The 18485-nt window shown below is 42.2% G+C and overlaps 1 protein-coding gene across 2 annotated transcripts in view; it reads left to right on the top strand.

The window, feature by feature from the left end:
- The window catches only part of ror1 (receptor tyrosine kinase-like orphan receptor 1), a 141279-nt gene that overhangs the window by 102282 nt on the left and 20512 nt on the right, over positions 1-18485 (top strand). For both annotated transcript variants that reach the window (XM_084354017.1, XM_084354016.1), the window contains 2 exons: positions 34-324; positions 615-648. In XM_084354017.1, the coding sequence (XP_084210143.1) occupies positions 34-324; positions 615-648 (325 nt within the window). The remainder of the gene's footprint in view (positions 1-33; positions 325-614; positions 649-18485) is intronic.

The following is an 18485-nucleotide window of genomic DNA, read 5'->3' as shown; positions in this document are numbered from 1 at the left end:
TCTCATCTCTCCTCTGCCTCTTTGTCTTCAAAGGGCCCTTCTTCATCCGCCTTGAGGCTCCCATGAATAACATCACCACCTCTCTGGGCCACACAGCCGAGCTCTTCTGCCGCGTGGCCGGCAACCCGCTGCCCACCGTGCGCTGGCTGAAGAACGACGCCCCGGTGGTGCAGGAGCCGCGACGGATCTCGTACCGATCCACGCCTTACGGATCACGCCTCCGCATCCGCAACCTGGACACTACTGACACAGGCTACTTCCAGTGTGTTGCCACCAACACCCAGGGCACCGTGTCCACGACGGGCGTGTTGTTTGTCAAATTTGGTAAGAGAACTTTAAGTCTGTGCATCTAAAGCTGCTAGCGAAGCACTTTCAAACTTACTGGCAGGCAAATGTCACCATGAAGCAGCTTTATGTCGAGTGTTTTACGCACTCACTTAGACAAACAGTCATATTTTTTCCTCCCTTTTTTTTCCTGCCATAGATCTGGCTCCTTTTTAGCAACAGTCGTCTTGACTGATTCTTGCTTGTAGCTGGCAGCTTGTGCAGAGAGAAATCTGGGAGCAATATTGTTTATCCTGTTGTAAAAAAAATCCCCTTGTCTTCTTTTCCAGATCCACTCCCTACACCTCTGCCAGGAGGGACAACGTAAGTTGCTTTTCCTCTAGCCATTTTTCCCTCTGTCAGTATGTTCGTGCTGTACTTCTCAGAATGCATACAGGGTGCTGTTTAACAAGTTTTTTTATGAGCACTACTCACATACAAATAGTAGCAGTGTGACATGCATTGTTGCTTGAAAATAACTGATATATACTTCAACACAGCTCTTGCACGCTCAACATCTGGGTACATGGAAATGTCACGTGAGATTTGCCTCTTCACATTTGAAAATCACGTTTTTCAGTTAAATTGAATATTTTCACAAGTGACCGGCCATTTTCACATATGAATGCAAATTTTCACATGTCAAATTTATTGCTGGTAACACCTTCGTTTTTTTGATTTGATTACTAAAACTTAAATCGCAGCTTGAAGTTACCAGATTTCGTGAAATGCATTTCTGGATCACAATAAAGGAGAGAAAAAGATAAACTTATTGGATTTGCTATCTCTATTGAGAATCATTTGTTAGCCTGATTCAGTTGGGTCCATAATAGATACAAATTTAATTCTAGAGAACAGGACTCATGACTTGATAGATAAAATAAAGAGAAAGTTAAGATTCAGTAAACAGACTACATGGCATTTATTGACGCTGGCGAGCGTTGAGCCACCCAAAAAGTCCTTTCCAGAATTTTCATTTCGTCATTACTCAATTTATAACAAGACTCGGTCTGTAATTTTCCATTTTATTGCTCCTGGTCTCAGTGTGGCGGTATGAATATTCAATATGAGCCTTTAAATCCATCTGACCAACCAGCACACCTCACATGGTTCACATTTGAATATAGACTGTGTACACTCGGTCGGGTCGCAGTTGGAATGTGGACTGGGAACAGGACTGTTCACCAATCACAACTCAGAGCTTAAAGCGAATGCTGATGTCTATGATAACACTGTATGCAGTCTATAACACACAACTTGTATGTGATTAACTCTAAATGTAAATCCTGTGCCATTCATTTGATTTCAAGGCAATAATGAAGTTAGAATTAAGAGTAAATATCCTCTGTGTGCTTGTGAGTTTAGTTGAATAGCTTAAGTCTCCCTAAAATATTTCCACCTAAAATGAGCAGTAGAGAAAATGACCCACATCTGTCTCTCTGGTTTCTGTTACATAACTTTTTACAGCCGCCCAATTAGCTGCCAGCTGTTTGAATGCACAGCAAAACCAGCCACAGTCCTGATCTCTGAACACGAACATGCTCATCAAATCAAATAGGATCCGGAGTAGCAAATACAAGCACGCGATACAAAATGTTTAAAGAAAGTATCAAAACATACATTCCACTCAAACATTTTCATGTTGTTTGTTAGAAAGACAGAGAATGTCCTACTCTGAAAACCACGTCCTACGGAGGGGAAAACAATCTGCGCTACGATATGCAACAGGGGCTGAAACGCTGAACAAATGCCTGTAAAAATGCACAAAATGCATTGGAGCAGCGATGTACCCTTTCTTGCGTGATGATGGTTAAATCACAGAAGAAATAATTAAGCCAACAGATGGTGAAAAAATGACTTAACAACACACTAATATCATCACAGAAACATTTGACACTGACTTTAGAAAGCCTCTTGAACACACCACCTACAGAAACAACACTTTTCCCAACTAAAACAAACGGCCTCCCTGCTGATGCCTATTACCTGTATCCTATGTTTTCTCCTCATAGCCCCCTGTTGGTAGTGCGCCCCACTACACAGCAGCTTTGTGGCATTTTTCTGTTGGTTGCTAGAAGGCAGAAGTGACCAGGAGGCTCCTTCATGCAATACAAAGTCAGTGGAGAGATGAGTTTTCCCCTCACTATTGGGAGGGACCTAATGGTGCTCTGTCTCTAAAGTAATGCTGCGCCCAACTCCAACTCTTGTTTGTGTCTGGTGAGCTTCCTTTGCTTTGTTTTGACGTCTCCACAGTGTTAGGGGATAAAAACTTTCTCAGTTCGTTTGATTCTCGCAGGATCAAAGGAGTTAAGCTGGAAGATTTTCCCCAATGACATTATGGCAAGACTCACTGCCACGCTCCATACGGCGTCCTGTCAAGCAAAACTGCTGGCACCAAGTAGATATCGGACACCTACTAAATGCACTCGCGCTCTGACACGACTGCACGCACGTATGCACACATTTTAGCACGTACGCGTCCTCCTTTTCAAACATCTGTTTCCACCATTCCTTTGTTTACATGTTTTTCATTTTCATTTTCCCCCTGTGCGACTAAATTGCAGTTTGATTTGTAGATGAGACATTCGGCTCACAAAGAAATGCAATTTTCTCTCGGGAATGATCAATAAAAAGAAAAAATCAAAGAAGAGGGCGAAGTGAAAATACTGGTAATAAATCTAAGTGGAAAAATAAGTGTAGATTAGAACAAAGGAGGATGTGATTTTGGCTGGCTGGCAGGATTTACGATTATAAAATGTTTTCTTTTATCCGATTTCTCACATATGAAGAATGATTTAATAGAAAAGGGAATTTTGATGATTGAACTTCACCGTTGGAAAGATGGCCCTTGCACAAAACTGGGCTGTCTGCAGTAGAAATACGCAAATATTTTTTAAATTGTTGCTACGTGACCAGAGAAAACAGAGAAAAGGGGCAGTGGTATTACCTTTTGCTCAAAAGGTAGAAAACCTACAACAACCAGGATGCACTGCACCGTACCGGACGAATAAACACTCCCCACTTTGTTAACAAACAATATTGTATTATAGCGAAACCATCTACGAAAACGTTTAAAGCGACAAATGGACAATGAACAGGATTGTGGGTCATATTCGATCGGTACTGTCTAGTTTAGGTATGAGTTTTTTCAGCGTCCATTTTCACAGTAGAGGAACAAACAGCGGTGACTTCCAGTTCATTAGTGAGACAGTGGCTCTGTTTTTCAAGAGCCAACTATACTGTTTGTGTCCGTGGATGCAGCTTACAAAATGTGGAACAACAATCTTAGTAGATGATAAAAAGGTCCTAAATCAGGTCCGGCAAAGTTCCTGTGTAGTTGTTAACCTTTAGATTTCCATCTAACAACCCAGTCTGGACATGTTGAAGTCAGTTGTTGCAAGATAATAACTTTAATGGAAGCATACACACATTTTCAGGCTGTAATTGTTTATGAATGGCCAATTAATTGGAGCTGAAACCATTAAAATCACCATGATTATCATATTTATTTATTTATGTGCATGTTCATGTTTAATGAAGTCCTAGTGAAGCTTCAGACTGCTTTAATCCAAGCATCAGGAAAATTCAAACTCATTGAGAAACAGCTTTAACACACCAGACACTACATCACACTTGGTAAGTCTGAATAATTAAGTTCTCCGTGTGTTGTTTTTTTCCTGCCAACTTGTGAAGGAAAGTGCTGCTGTCGACTGAAGACCAGCATGCGATCTTGCTTCACATTGCAGTCATTGCAGACTTCATTTAAATGGACAGGGGCCTCCTTTGACAGCGGCGGAGCTGCGGTGGTGGTGGGCTGATCGTCACTACTGCTCATCATTAGTGTCACAGTTAACGTACTAGCTGTAAAGCAGGATGGCAGGCCGTCAAGAAGACAGGGTCAACTAATGATGACACGTGATGACCTGCGACTGCTTACCTCATGCCACAGCTGTTCAAACGTCAAAAACTTGCAGCTCCTGGACTCGAAAGTTTTCGGAAAGGCATCTGGTCCAGAAGCAGTGAACGTGAAATATATCAGTCTGCACGTTCCACAACCTGTTTTTGCACCTCCCATCATCTCCGTATTAAGCAGAGAGTGTTCCAGAGAGCGCTGCGACTTCCGTTTTCTTAGCCACAAATATTACTCACAAATTTGGGGGGAAAATTTCTTGCCACCCACCTTGTAGAACCTGAACATAACATGAGCTTCACGTCCTCAGTGTTGTCTTTGCTTCGCTCTGTGCTCTGATTTCCATCCCCTCTGCGTCAGGCTTAAGTGTACACTTTGTGGTGTGTGGGACATTACAGTGTGTGTATGTGTGTGTGTGTGTGTGTTCGAAGGGTTGGGTTTTGAGAGTAGCCACAGGCAAACTAAAAGCTGACAGCCCAGAGGTTACAATTCAAGCAGACTGTGTTCAGTGTGGCTGCAGAAGACCAGAGCAGAAAAGTACAGCAGAGCAGATCAGCAGCACAGGAAGGAGGAGACAGAAGGATGAGGACAGGAGAGGAAAGTTTGAAGCGTGAACTTTTCCTTTAGCGCAGACATTTTCAGATTCCTTCCAGAGCTTTTTTTTTCGAAGGCTTTCAGCGCGTCCATTTGAAGTCATTCAAGACAGGTTTAGAAGTCAGCTCCAAAGTCTGTCAGAGTGAGTCTCAGGTCCATGGGGGCAAGTCCATTGCAAGTTAAGATGACAGTCTTTCAGGTCTCTCAAATCTGGATTCTGACCATGAAGACACAGTTGGATTTTCCTTTCAAGCAAGTGTTTTTTATGTAGGTTTGTTTACAGGTCTTGGCTAGTACTACTGCCTATATAAAGCCTTTTGTGGCTCCAGAGGAAGCTGCATGTAATCTGAAAAATTGGCTCCAGTGATGTCACTCAGTGGTTAAGTTGCACTGTGGGTAAAATAGGTGCAAGTTTTTGAAAAGCAGGCCACTGGCCTAGAATTACACTTACGCTGTTTTTTCGCCACAGTAAAACTGGTGATAGAAAAGCAAATCGGCGCGGCTCGGTTTGACTCGGCGCAGCCAGAAGTGCCAGAAATAATGGTTCAGAAGAACACAGTCAGTGTTATCTCACGGTGTCGACGAGGCTTCAAGAGGTCACAGCTTCCAGCCATCTTAGATAAGGGAGTTCTATAAATGTACTCATTAACTCTCAGCGTGAAAGTGAAAAAGCATATTTCCCAAAACATCAAACTTTTCCTTTATATCTCCTCTCACAGCAAGTCCAAGTCTGACCAAGCCAAGAGTCTCACACACACGACTCTAATTTCTAATCCAGAGTGTTGGGTGATTAACTACTGTAGTTGCCGCCAGTTATCACCAGTTCACCATGCCCATGCTCCTCCCATGTGCCCCCTCCCTCCCTCTCCTCCCCTCCACTCCACGTAGATGTTTTAACAGAGCCAGAACAAACACAGGGTGAGGGGAAAAAGTCTGGCCTGCCAAACTTAGACCCCCAACTTTCTCTCGCTCTCTGTGCACTGCCACACTTCCTTCATTTGCAGGAGAAAAAAGCGCGATTGAGACGGCGGGAGGGTGAAGGGAGTGAAAGAAAAACAGTGTTAGCAGGGAAGGAGGAGGATGGTACCATTAACACCCAGGGCTGCATGTTGTTCTTTGATTTCCAGGGTCGGCAGCGTTCAGGTGCGATTAACTGTGTGGAGGCGACGGGAGGTTTAGCTGTAAGCTCAGATCAGAGACGGTTAATAACTCCTCACTGAGGCCTGACAGAGCAGCCTAGAACTGTCCATACACACTCTCTTCTTCATCTCCCTTTTCTTTGAGTCTGTATTTTTCTTACAGTTGTTTTTGCACTTAAATGAATCAACGGGATTAATTAGATTTTCATCACACATTTTTCTTTCTGTCTGTGTTAGAACCATTTGAATGTGTAAATAAATCACAGAAAATTAATGACAGTTTGCAATAACTAATCATAATTTAATGAGATTCATATCTGTAGTGGGGGGATTATATCTACAGATGAAAATGGCTACAACAAGGAGTTTACTGAGCAGTGTTTATGCTGCCCTGGCCTTATAGGAGTACCTTTGAATTCTGGCCGTTTCTTACAAGTGACACCTTTATATGAGGCATTGTACACTGAAATTTAGCTTCTTATCTTTTTGTTAAAACAGTTATGATCGATCAATCATTTTCATAATAACAATGCGTAAAATGACTGGTTTTGCTTGTACCTTCACACCAACAGAGAATGATCCCCCAACTCTCCGTTTGAGTTTTAGCGTCTTTCAGCTCATTGTTTTGGTTTTCCGGCCCACAACTTTATGGTTTTGGTTGTGCATATAGTGTGTTTTCTGGTTATTAAAAAAAAAACCCCTGATAAACCCACTGTGCACTAGCTGCCTAGCATGTAGCTAGTGAACATAGCGGAGCGTGTAGTAATGGAATATTTGACTACCATTCATTAGGTGGCCAGAAATGTGACTCTAAATGAATGTTAATGTTGTTGTGTGTATGTATTGCTAATCTGCTGAATAGGTCATATACACTTTAAAGGTGCTGGTGTGTCAGTGTTGTCCATGTTTCTGCTGCTCCCAAGTGGCCAAAAAAACGTGCATTAACTTCATTATTTAAAGATTTCTCGCATGATTTCCCAAAACACAGTTGCTTCTATATTTCTATAAATGTTGACTTAGTTTATATCTAGGTTTTTTAATCTGACAGCAGCGATAAACAGACTTTATGCAACACGGCAGCTGATCTCAGCCTCTGTCTGTGTTTATAATAGCGGGGTTTTCTCCCTGTTTGAAAAGATTAATACCACTACACCCTGGCTGTCAGGTCTGTTTAAATTTCTCAAAACTTTCCCCACCACTTTTCTCTCAGCACTGGCAAAAAAAAAGCAATTACAAAAATAGCTGCTTTCTTTTTTCTTTTTCTTTTTTTTCTTTTCCCTCCACCGTGCCTCCTGTGCTCGCTCCTCTGTCCACTCTGTACTGGAGAATAAAGAGCACGAGTGTAGCAGAGAACAGGATTTCATTACTCTGGTTATTCTGGCTTCTTTTTGTTGACTTTTTCCTGACCCTTATGCCCCTTGCTTATCGTCAGTCTTCCTGTCATTTGCTTCAACATATCCCCTTTTTTGTTTTACAAACATAATCACTGACAGTGTGCACGGCTGCTCTGCTCTTCATCATTCTCCTGTGTGGACAGAGAATCAAACAATCGCGCATACCTAAAAGTGTCATGTATTTGTCATGGATTAGATTTATATTTATTTATCTATATGTATAACTACATCTGTCATACAGCCAGGCCTTTATTTACTTTCAGTGAACCTGCAATTAATTTGCCGGTTGGGGTGTAACTTGATGACTCAGATTTCACTAATCAGGTGTCATACAGCATAAACACACATACAGTACAACCTTTCCTGCTTGTGTGTGTAGCAAGAAACCAACTAACACAGGCTGAATCCCTCTGTAATTAGGCAGCTGTCAACACACTGGATTAAATTGAATTCAGAGCTGACGTGACGAGGGCCGCAAGGCCCGTGTTGTCGTCAGCCTACTGGCTATCCAGTTATACAGTCGCAGCATCAAAGAGTTAAAAACAGAGGTGTAATTTGACTGTAGCATGTGTGTGTGTGTGTGTGTGTGTGTGTGTGTGTGTGTGTGTGTCACCCACAGCAGTGCCCCGGTTGATTGACAAATTGGTTTAAGAAAGTAGTTTCCAAAATGTGTAATGACTTGAAGATGTCACACTAACTTGATTTTGAAGCTTGCTCAGGCTTGCTCCAAAGGTATTCGGTGCTACAATGTGTGTGTACAGTAATCATAATAGATTCATTGACATTCTGGGATGTCTATTTTATTTTTCTGATCTATAGCAACTGTTGTGAAAGACTTGTAGTCGGCGTGTCTGTGTGATTAGGGATCTGACTCATTAAGAAGTCAGGTAATTACACAATCGTTGCCTTCAAAGGTTTGTTGTGTGAGTGTAGGTGGATGAAGGGTGCCAACAAGGGTTTTATCTGGCAGAGATCTGAAAAGCATCCAAAATCCTCATTAGTGAAGTAACAACATGTCAAAGCATTTACCTAAGCTGCAATTGAACTCGTACTTGAGATAATTACTTAGGGAATCTCGCTCTCGGCTATATTTTGCATCATCACGCTACAGATCAAGACTGACGGGCAAGTCAACAAGCTGACTGAGCAATCAGCTGACAGTGGCTTTTTGCATGCCTTGCTGCTTGTGTGGCATGAAATACAAGTCGCAGCATGTCTCAAAGAATATCACATGTAAGATTAATGCGCACACAGGTAAAACACCGTGTCTGTTCCTCCTCCCTGTCCAAAACATATCAGTTATTGTCAGATGTTGTGTTCATATGTTTTCTGCCGTCGTCCTGTAAAGTACAGTACATGGTAATAGAATTTCTACTTCCCAACCACAGCCTTCGTTACATACTGGCACCTCTTAATTTACCTGCACCTTCGGAGATTAACAGTTTTCCACACAGAACATGTTGTCCTGATCCCTCTTTATAGACATTTTGGTAAACATGCTCATTCACTTTCAAGGTTAATACCACTCTCACCACCAACAGCTGGTTTGCTTAGCTTTGCACAAAGACTGGAAACAACAGTTATTTGTGAACAAGATCTGCCTACCAGCACTTCTAAATCTGACTAATTAGCATGTTAAATCTTGTTTGTTTAATGTGCACAAAGACTGAAAACAGCAATCTGCTTAGTCCCAGGCAGGCTCAGGGTGACAATGTTAGTTATAGTCTGGCACGTAAGACCCCCTTAAAACCACAAATTGGTATTTTTACCTGCTTTGATGGTATAAGCTAGGCTAACTGTCTGCTGGCGCTAGCTTCATATTTAGGATACTCTCCTCAGATAAGTCTCAGCAAGAAAGTTTATGTGTATTTTGCAAGACTGGCAAACTACAGTACAGTGTTGTTGGGCATCTTTGATAAATGGCACGCCCTACAATAGGTGCAGAGTCCGAAATGAGGCACAAAAGCTTAATGTGGTGCTGAATGTCAAGCTCAAGGACACTAGTCAGGGAGGTTTAAACCCAGGTCTGCCACTTAAAGACAGTCTCTCCCCTCACTCTGTTCTCAGCACACAGAATGAGCTGTTTTTGGTCACAATAGGCTCTGAGCTCCGACTGTGAACTTGTGTGTGCTGTATTGAGAAACTCTGGATTTCGGTTTCACTTCTCCTCACCTCAGTGCCAGTGTCAACAGTGCTGTGGTTCTCAGATGCTGGCCAGGATTGATGATGATTTGCTCCACACCACAAGCATCGCACCCATTCAGACTGAGGGGATGACAGGCCCACTCAAGTTTTGGATGCGCTGCTCCTGTGCCACTTCAGCACTCCACATCAGACTGACACAGGGGGTTCTGCTTAACTTATTTCAATTTGGGATCCGGTTAAGAAAAATAAGTATTTCACTCTGGACTCCTTTAGACCTATTTGGACCTGCCAACAACAGGCTCTGTACCAGTGGAGTTTTCTCAACCCATAGGTCAACCAAGAGCCAGAGCAATAGCTGCTGCAGTATTCCCACATTACCTATTAGTCCTGTTCAGAGCCAAACATGAAACATGGATGGAACTTGGCAAAAGTTAAGAAAGGTATTCCGTCAGTGTTTTACATTCACTTTTAGATCAGTTTTCAATTGTCAAACTTTTCTCCCCAATCTGAGTAGCAACAAACACAGAATAAAACTAAAACTTATTCCTTCATTTAGTATAATGGAGATGTGAAAGTAGATTGAAATGGTGCCAGGCTGCCAGCCTGACTGGATCACCTAATTTCCCCAGGATTTTTCGTGCAGTGTGTCTGACAAAATTAGTGAAAATAACAGTGAAAGCAAAGTTTATACGGAACCAATCTAAACAATAATGGTGGTTATGTTTTCACCTGTGTCCGTTGGTTGGTTGGCTGGTTGGTTGTTTTGTTGCTTGGTTGGTTGGTTTGTCAGCAGGAATTCTATGAAACTTGGATGGGGGATGGGTCTTAGCCCTTAATAGACCTCATTAACTTTTGGTGCAGATCCAGATAAAGGAACGGATCCAGGAGTCTTTTTTTCTTAGGGCATTTTTCGAAATGTTTGTTAATTTCTCAGGGAATAATGCATGGATTAAATGGAACTGTTGGGCCTTGGTGAAGGTATGCGTTCCACTGAGTGCATTTCCAGTTTAATGTGTGATTACACCACCACTTTGTGTATTTAGCTACAATGATACAAACATGATACAAGGAATAACATAGACAGCCTATTGAGACTTGTTTCACCTCTGTCCTCTGTTACTTTGCACCTCCGGAACAACTTTTTTCCCTCCTGTCTCAGAAGGCTTTTACCCTCACACAGTCACACATATGCACACTTGCAGTTCTACATAAAACACAGTGAGTCAAAGAACTGCACACGCAGTTACTCTGACAAACCCTATCTCTCACACATGTTTAGGTAAGTCCTCGGTGGGGCTTAATTGCCGCCTTGTTGTGGATTCTTTTTAGCGCAGTGCTGATTGATTGGGGACCAGGGCCCTAATATGGCTCATCAGGGACCGGCCCTTTGACATGGCCTGGTCCCAGGGCACCGGCACTGTTTGAAACCAGAGATCCCACCGCAGCCCCCACCCACAAGCCTGGATGCCTCTCTGCTAAATGCTGCCCAGGTCAGGGGGCTTCACACACATACAGGCAGACACATGTGAACACTCACACGTGGGGACTGTCATGATGTGTAGACGACTTTAACCATTAAAGTAATTTACATTATTAGACATTAGTGAGAGCTCCAGTCTGTCTTTACACCCTTTACCACACACCGCGTGTTTCATGCACAAGTCATTATGAACACAGCTTTCACACTCAGCTTGGACAGGGCCCACTTCCTGTTTCCTGTTTCCCAGAATCCCCTGTGTCTGTCTGTTGGTGATCCTGGTGGCAGGTCTGGTCAAGGTCAGGTCTGGTAAAGTCTGTGCTTTAAGAAAGTGTGTGTGTGTGTGTGTGTGTGTGTGTGTGTGTGTGTGTGTGTGTGTGTGTGTGTGTGTGTGTGTGTGTGTGTGTGTGTGTGTGTGTGTGTGTGTGTGTGTGTGTGTGTGTGTGTGTGTGTTTCTGTGAAACACGTTTTCTCCCTGAGGGTTACAAGGCATAGATGGGGTTTGTGGGGTTTCCCTGAACTTTGCCCTAAACCTCCCATGAACACGCACGCACACGCATACACACACACTCCTGCAAAGAAGAAAAAACACACACATACATGCAGACATGGAGGCACAGAGAGTGTTCTTTCTTCGCACGTCGTGTTGGTGTTAGAGTGTGTGAGAGGAACAGAGGGAGGCACAGTGTTACCTTGAGTATTTCTAGGTATAAAAAGGGGCTTTTGTTTGCAGTTTGGAGTCGTAACCTGTGAGGCTGAGCCAGGGGATGTTAAGCAATTTGTAGAGCTTAAAATGATCTACGCAGTTTGATGCAGAGTGAAAAAGGATGTCCATTCAGCTGAAGTAAGCTTATCAATCGGTTTTATATTTATTGGACCTGGCGCCTCCCAAATTGCACGCATATGACTGGAGGACATTTTAAGTTGTGAAGTCAGTACACTACATTTAGCTCCCACGTCTTTTTCAGAGAAAGTTACATTTGGATGTCGAGTTCAGACAACAGTGGATCTGTTCAAATGAAGACAGATGTGGTGCTTCATCAGATCCACATTACAAGCGTCTTGCTTGCTTACTGATGGGATAAACAAAGCTATTTTTATTGAAACAGACACACACCAACATGAAAATAAATAACACGTTGACATGTTTTATGAATAGTCTTTTAAGAGTCAAACTAAACAGGATTTCTTGAGTTTTATAATCGAGTCGTCATCATCATTTCCCATCCTTTCATGCTCTGTATACTTTACCCATACAGTGTGTTTCTCAGCAGTCTCCTCCTGATCTTGTGCCCCTTTTTAAATCCCATACTAACAGAAAAAACGAATTCATAACAGTATCAGTTTATTTTATCTGTCTAGAGGCATCCCGAGGGCTCAGCAAGCCATTCTGTACCATGTACTGCACTTACAATGTTATCAGTGTAAACAGGATATTGAACTTCGCAGCTTGTCATTTCCCTTTTGACAAATCTAATAAAGTCAGTGGAATAAATCCAAAATAGTCTTTCAATGGCCTGAAAGTGAACTGTGTGGATGGAGCAGGCTCCATCATGAGCAATCTCAGGCAGCCAGCAGCCGTTGACAGTAAAATAAATTGTAAAAGGGAGCAAATTTCAGCTAGGCATTCTAGAGACTGTTAACTGCTCCCATGATGTGTTTTTGTAAAGATAAAATCATTTTCATATGCAAAAATATCAGTTGTCAGTGTAACCTGAATTGGTCCCTTGAGGCGAGCATGTGTGTGGGCTCCTCTGGTCAATGCAGCCAGAGGACAGATCAAATTATGGAGATAGAGGGCCAGACAAAGGAGGTGGTTTTTGTGTGTGTGAATGTTATGCTTGAATATAATTTTCTTGAACTTTTCCTCCATTTTTACAGGAGAAAGAACCTACTGTAGCACTATACTTCAAACTAAATAGCCAAATGATTAGAGATTATAGCACAAGAGTCCACACAGAGGTTTTTCCATCTTCTTCTAAAAACATTTGTTACATAAAAACAACTATATAATTTTTTAGTTTGCATCGTGATCCCTCCTCTGTGCTTCTTCTAGATTGTTTCTTTGCAGCAGTTTTTTCCCACTCTGGACAGGAAGTTCACATGAACACACAGAAGAGCACATAAGACATTACACATACATATAGGCCATGTCGTAAATATGGGTGACAACTCTGAGTGTGTGTGTGTCTGGCCCTGAATAATGTGCCGGTTAGTCCCCTTTGTTTTTAAGAGTGCAGCAGCCTGTAAATTATCTTCTATTGGAGGACCAGGAGCAGTCTGTGTGTGGCTGATGTTATTTTATCCACTTGCTGATAACTGTCAACAAGTGTGTGTTTAAGTCCTCGCTATGATTTTTGGCAAAGGTATAACCTCTAGAAGAATCACTTTTTGCAGCCTCATCAAGCAACATCCTTAGTTTTTTTCTCGTAATACACAGAAACTTCGGACAACATGCCTGAACTCTCCTGGGGTTCACGTTGAGGCAGAGAAAGCAAAATTTGCACTGATCCAAATACAAAGGAGAGATATTTTACAATCAAGAAAAAGACTAATTACTCTATGGCTCAGTCCCAATTCCAATTTTTACCCCTAGCCCTCGTTTTTGACTGCCCCCTTGCCCCTCAGAACAGGGCTACTGGGGTAGTAGTTGTGAGATGGGACAACCTTTCCAGGCCGTCATACATACATCATCGGCAGTCATCACTGGCATTTGTGTAACCAGACATGACCGGAAATATCCAATATGTTTCTGCTGAGGTAATTTGTCTTGCATTACTGTGGTGACGCTGATATTATCACAAGACCGATTGCCTATCTGATGGAGATAATAAAAGCATGGACGCTTGCAATTAATTCAGAACTTCATGCTATCAATCAAGTCAACAAATAAATTTTAAAAAACGCTGCTTCATTATTTGGCCACTAGCGATGCTTTATAGGCTAACGTTAGCAACCCGTGCTCGTACCCTGTCCCTGTAGTCATCAGCAAGTCATGGGTAAATCTTTCAGCTGCATTGCATTCTGGTATAATGAGGCTTCTATCAAGGGATGTATTCGTGACTGCAGAGACAGTAACTGAGAGGTGATTTTTAGGGACCTGCACTCGACAAAGACATACAGCACAAGCATACTGTAATCATCTGTTATTTAACAGCTGTGTTTAACCTTGTGAATGTATTAAGTTGGATATCCTTTAACCAGACTTGAGCCCTTTTTGTTTGTTTTCCATGTCCTACAGACACCTCTGACGGCAGTGTGTAAAGAGGGATTATTTATGGGCTCCACAGTGCGACTGTGTTTTCCTTCCCCTCACATACATGCCTTTAGTGACTGTTAATCGCTCTCATCAAGGATAATTCCACTTTCCTCAGGAAGCCCCGCTCGCTTTCAAACGTGTGTATTCTTGTTCTTTGAGCACCGTCAGTAGCCAGTCAGCCAAAACATGTGTCCTCCTGTCTGTTTTAAGTGTCTGCCTTTGTGTGTTCAGATTGGGATCTGTGATCTAGGCAATAAGCTGTCGTAAATCATGCAGGAAAGTGTATGCGCATGAGTATGTACTGTGTGTGTGTGTGTGGGTGTGTGTGTAGGGGGGTGGGGGTTACATGCCGTCTAAATCACAGAAGTGGCTTTGCTCTCGGCCATCTCTTTCCCCCGTTCTTTGTTTTGTGCTTTACTTTGCTTTTCCTGTTATTATTATTTCCACACGGATGTTTCAAGGCAGCCTGGAGTCAATTTAAGGAATGTTATTAAAACAAAAAACTAAAGACAGGAATTTTTACTGCAACCAAAACGGAAAGTACGAATTAAGTTTTTAATACTGCTCCAGGGGAAAAACCCTTTTTTATAAAAATAGATCATGAGCTGCTATATTTGTAATACTTCTTTGTCAGCACTTATATATTTGTCATATCTCATTGGACTTCCCTGATTGATCAATATAAAGTTATTGTTGAGATATCTGTGTCACTGTTGTTGGGTCGTTCTCTTACTGAGTGCAAGTTAAATAAAAGCAGAGCAACAAAAGAAAAATGGAGTATGTTTTTTGGGATAATACATACTACAATGCTCAAACAACACACCCCCCACTGTGAAACGGTCACTATCAGGTTCGGTCGAGGCACCAAAACTACTTTGATAGGTTTAGGGAAAGATCATGGTTTGGGTTAAAATAGGTATGTTACTGCACTACAGTAAAACTTACATTACGCACATGATGTTAGTTAAGTATTTATACAAGTTAAAATAACTGTTGACTTTTGGTTTTCTCACAGAATATGAACAGTGGTTTCCAGGGTGAAAGCCCTGTCTGTCCACCCTGTCTGTCTGTCTGTCTGTCTAGTAAATCGGTGGGTCTATTACACACCTTGATGTGAGACTGGGCTGTATACTATGTCACCTGACTTTCTCCTTTGCTCCCGCCACATGTACTACGACCACCAGTGGTTGCCACCTAACAATAAACCTAAATATGGGTCGTACTCGCTCAGGCGACTTACTCGGCTGTTTTACTAATGAAAGACTCTCTGTGTTCAAAAGCAGTCAGATGCCCAGAGCTCGTCACTGTTTCCAGTCTACTTGTTTTCCTCAATTATCTCATAATCTCTTGTTCTCTTTCTCACAGTTTTTTTTCTCTGATTTAACTTTCCTTTTCCTCCTTTCTACCCTACTTTTTTTACTTTCCCTTCCTTGTTTTGCTTTCTAAGACTACCTGTGCTCTCTATCTGTCTAGCTTATTTGCTTTCAGAGATCTCTACAACCTAAAGGTCAGCGATTAGTCAAACAAATCTGCCTCCCCCTCCCCATGCCCCCTCGAACACACCTCGAGTCCTAGTAATGGATTCTACTGTCTAACCCCTGCGCTCCATTTGTTTGTGTGTGTAGGTGTCCGTCTAAACACCACTGGGTTTATGTTAGGTTTTAGGAGACATATTGCCCTCCTTTCCTGCTAACTGACAGGCTGATTGACACCCTCACTCCCCAAACCCTCCCCCGAGCCGGGCCTCTGATACCCTGCAGTCCTGCGGGGGGAAGTGATGTCACCAGTTTGGAAGCATGGTGAGGAGTGACGGGGTTGATGCAGGGTGCTTCCCTGCATGTCAAATCACCACGTATGTGTTATCCCTGTTATTAAAACTCTCCAGCATCGTCCACAGCCAGTGTGGGCAAAGACTGGGCCTACAACAAATACTTCTGCAGTCCAACATCAAACACCAGAATCTAGATATTTTAGATTAGACTAGACTATTTTAGATAAGATCTGCATTAAGTGAAATGTTAACAGAAATGTATATTTACTTTCTATCTGAAATCAAAAGTATTTCGACCATACTGTAGCAAGTTTCCTCATTCACTTGAATGAAACCAGTGCATCGATGCAGTGGCGCACCAAAAATGCAGGGTCATCTGTTGCCTGCATTGTATTAGATATCATCTGCTCTGCATTGGCCAATCAAATACATGCAATAACTTTCCAGGGCATTAAATTCACTCCTAATAGGCCCCGATCACACAGAGACTTGATGCTATAGGTGAGGTCGCTTTTTAAAACGCCATAGAAAAGCCTCTTTTGGACAAAACAGGATGGTGCACCTGTGGAGCCGGGCTGCATGCGCAACATATGTAACAGGGAAGTGGTGCAACTCCGCACCTTGTGTTGAAAAGTTGAGCATGTTTCAACTTCCAAAAACTGTTGACGTGCAGTGCAGGAGGGGAAAACAGTGGTTTTGCTGGCAGCTGCGTTTCTGGCGATGCGTCTCGGTGTGATTGGCCTCACTGTGTTTTGGAGTGTTTAGGCACCTGACAAGCCTTAAAGCTTTACATGACTATACATTTACTATACATTTACCACACAAACAGTTGCTCTAAAACAATATCACAGTATTTCAGTAACTCTGCTTGAATGATATTCTCAATGACATGAAAACTGAAAACATACTGAAATATATTTCTGGTTCCAAACTCACAATAGCTTCTGAGCTCTCCATGCATGCTTTTTGGCTCCACTTGTACTCAACTGTGTGCTTCTGATTGAGGTGGTGAAATACGTTTTTTGTATTGACAGATATCTGATGTCTGTTGGACATGAGCATTTTTTTCATATTTGAAATAAGCAGTAAACCACCATCTCAAATGTGTCCATGATGTCCCCGCCCTCCCCATCATCTCTTATGTTTCCTTCTTTCAGTACGCTCTGAATCTCCCGTCCTTCTCTCTGACAGAAGCCTCTATTGTTGCAGTCAGTAAGCAGCAGTAACACGAGGACTGAGCAGGGCTCGTTCTTTCTCCATTGTATCCTAATGCAGTGCCTAGTTGCCCCAGCTCGTTGTTCATTCCCAGTGCGGTCACGGGCCACTGGCAGCCACAGACCCCAGTCAACCTCAGCCTCTGGTGGCCATTTTGGCTCCCTGTCAGTGAGAGAGCATTACACACTGCAGCCACACACGCGATTCCCCCACTTCTCCTATGATAATTAAGTTACACAAAATAAAGGGTCCAACACGCTAATCACTGCCCTACAGCTGCCGTTGGCTGTTGCAAAATATCAGTTTGTATTTCAACAGTGTTGCTCAGATAAAACAAAAAGTGAGACTTTGGCAACATCCTGTATTTATGTTTCACCGAGTACTAATTCTCTGGTACCTTCTGTAATTGTAAACAGACTGAATGATGCTGAACAGATTTTGTTTCTCATCTTCTCTTTTAATCTGTGTGAGAGGGAGGAAACGCAGTCTCTCTTGAGCACGACGACCACACGATTGTCCATTGTTTTCTCCCCCTCATCCTCCCTGCCCGTCCGTTCCTTTCCAGACCCACAAGTGTCTTTCATTTGTTATTGGACACCATCTAACACAAATACACATGTTCGGCCCCTGTGAAAAGGCACAAAATTGTTGGATCGCAGTCAGTCATTGAGCTAAGGAACACATTTCAATCCCACTTTCATCTGTGTTGGATGACATTTCATCATCCAGCTCACCGCAAAATAGTACAAGACAAATACTGTTTTGCTGTGAAACTCCAGAAATGTTTTGTGGACCATGAAACTTCACCTGACTTTCCATGAGGGTCATTTAATGACTGAATTTTCATTTTGGGGTGAACTTGTCCTTTAAGAAATCTAGTTCAAAGAGTCTGTAAATTGATATACTGCTCAAAGACAAAAATACATAAATAAATGCATTTTTAAACTGTTTGAATTATTTTACATTTTTATTTTATTGATTATTTTATATTATTTTTAGTTTAATTGTCAGGCAAAATTCTCCTTTTAACAAAAAGGAACCCTCAAAGGCTAATTTTCATCTGCTTTCCCTTGCCAGATGTTAATAAAAACAAAATATAACAGCATATCTTGTACAATTTATTAACAAAAATATAAGTGTAATGCACAAAATACTAGAATACAGAGTGAGGTTTGAGTTCAGGAGCTAAAACTTGTAAAACCAGTAGCATTGGCCCTTTAAAAGCACCATCCTGATTTTATTACAGGATTGAATAGT

Source organism: Pagrus pagrus, assembly GCF_965226575.1.
Source record: "Pagrus pagrus genome assembly, chromosome: 6".
Lineage (NCBI taxonomy): Eukaryota > Metazoa > Chordata > Actinopteri > Spariformes > Sparidae > Pagrus > Pagrus pagrus.
Note: the sequence above shows the minus strand (reverse complement) of the source record. Positions and strands in the feature narration are given on the sequence as shown.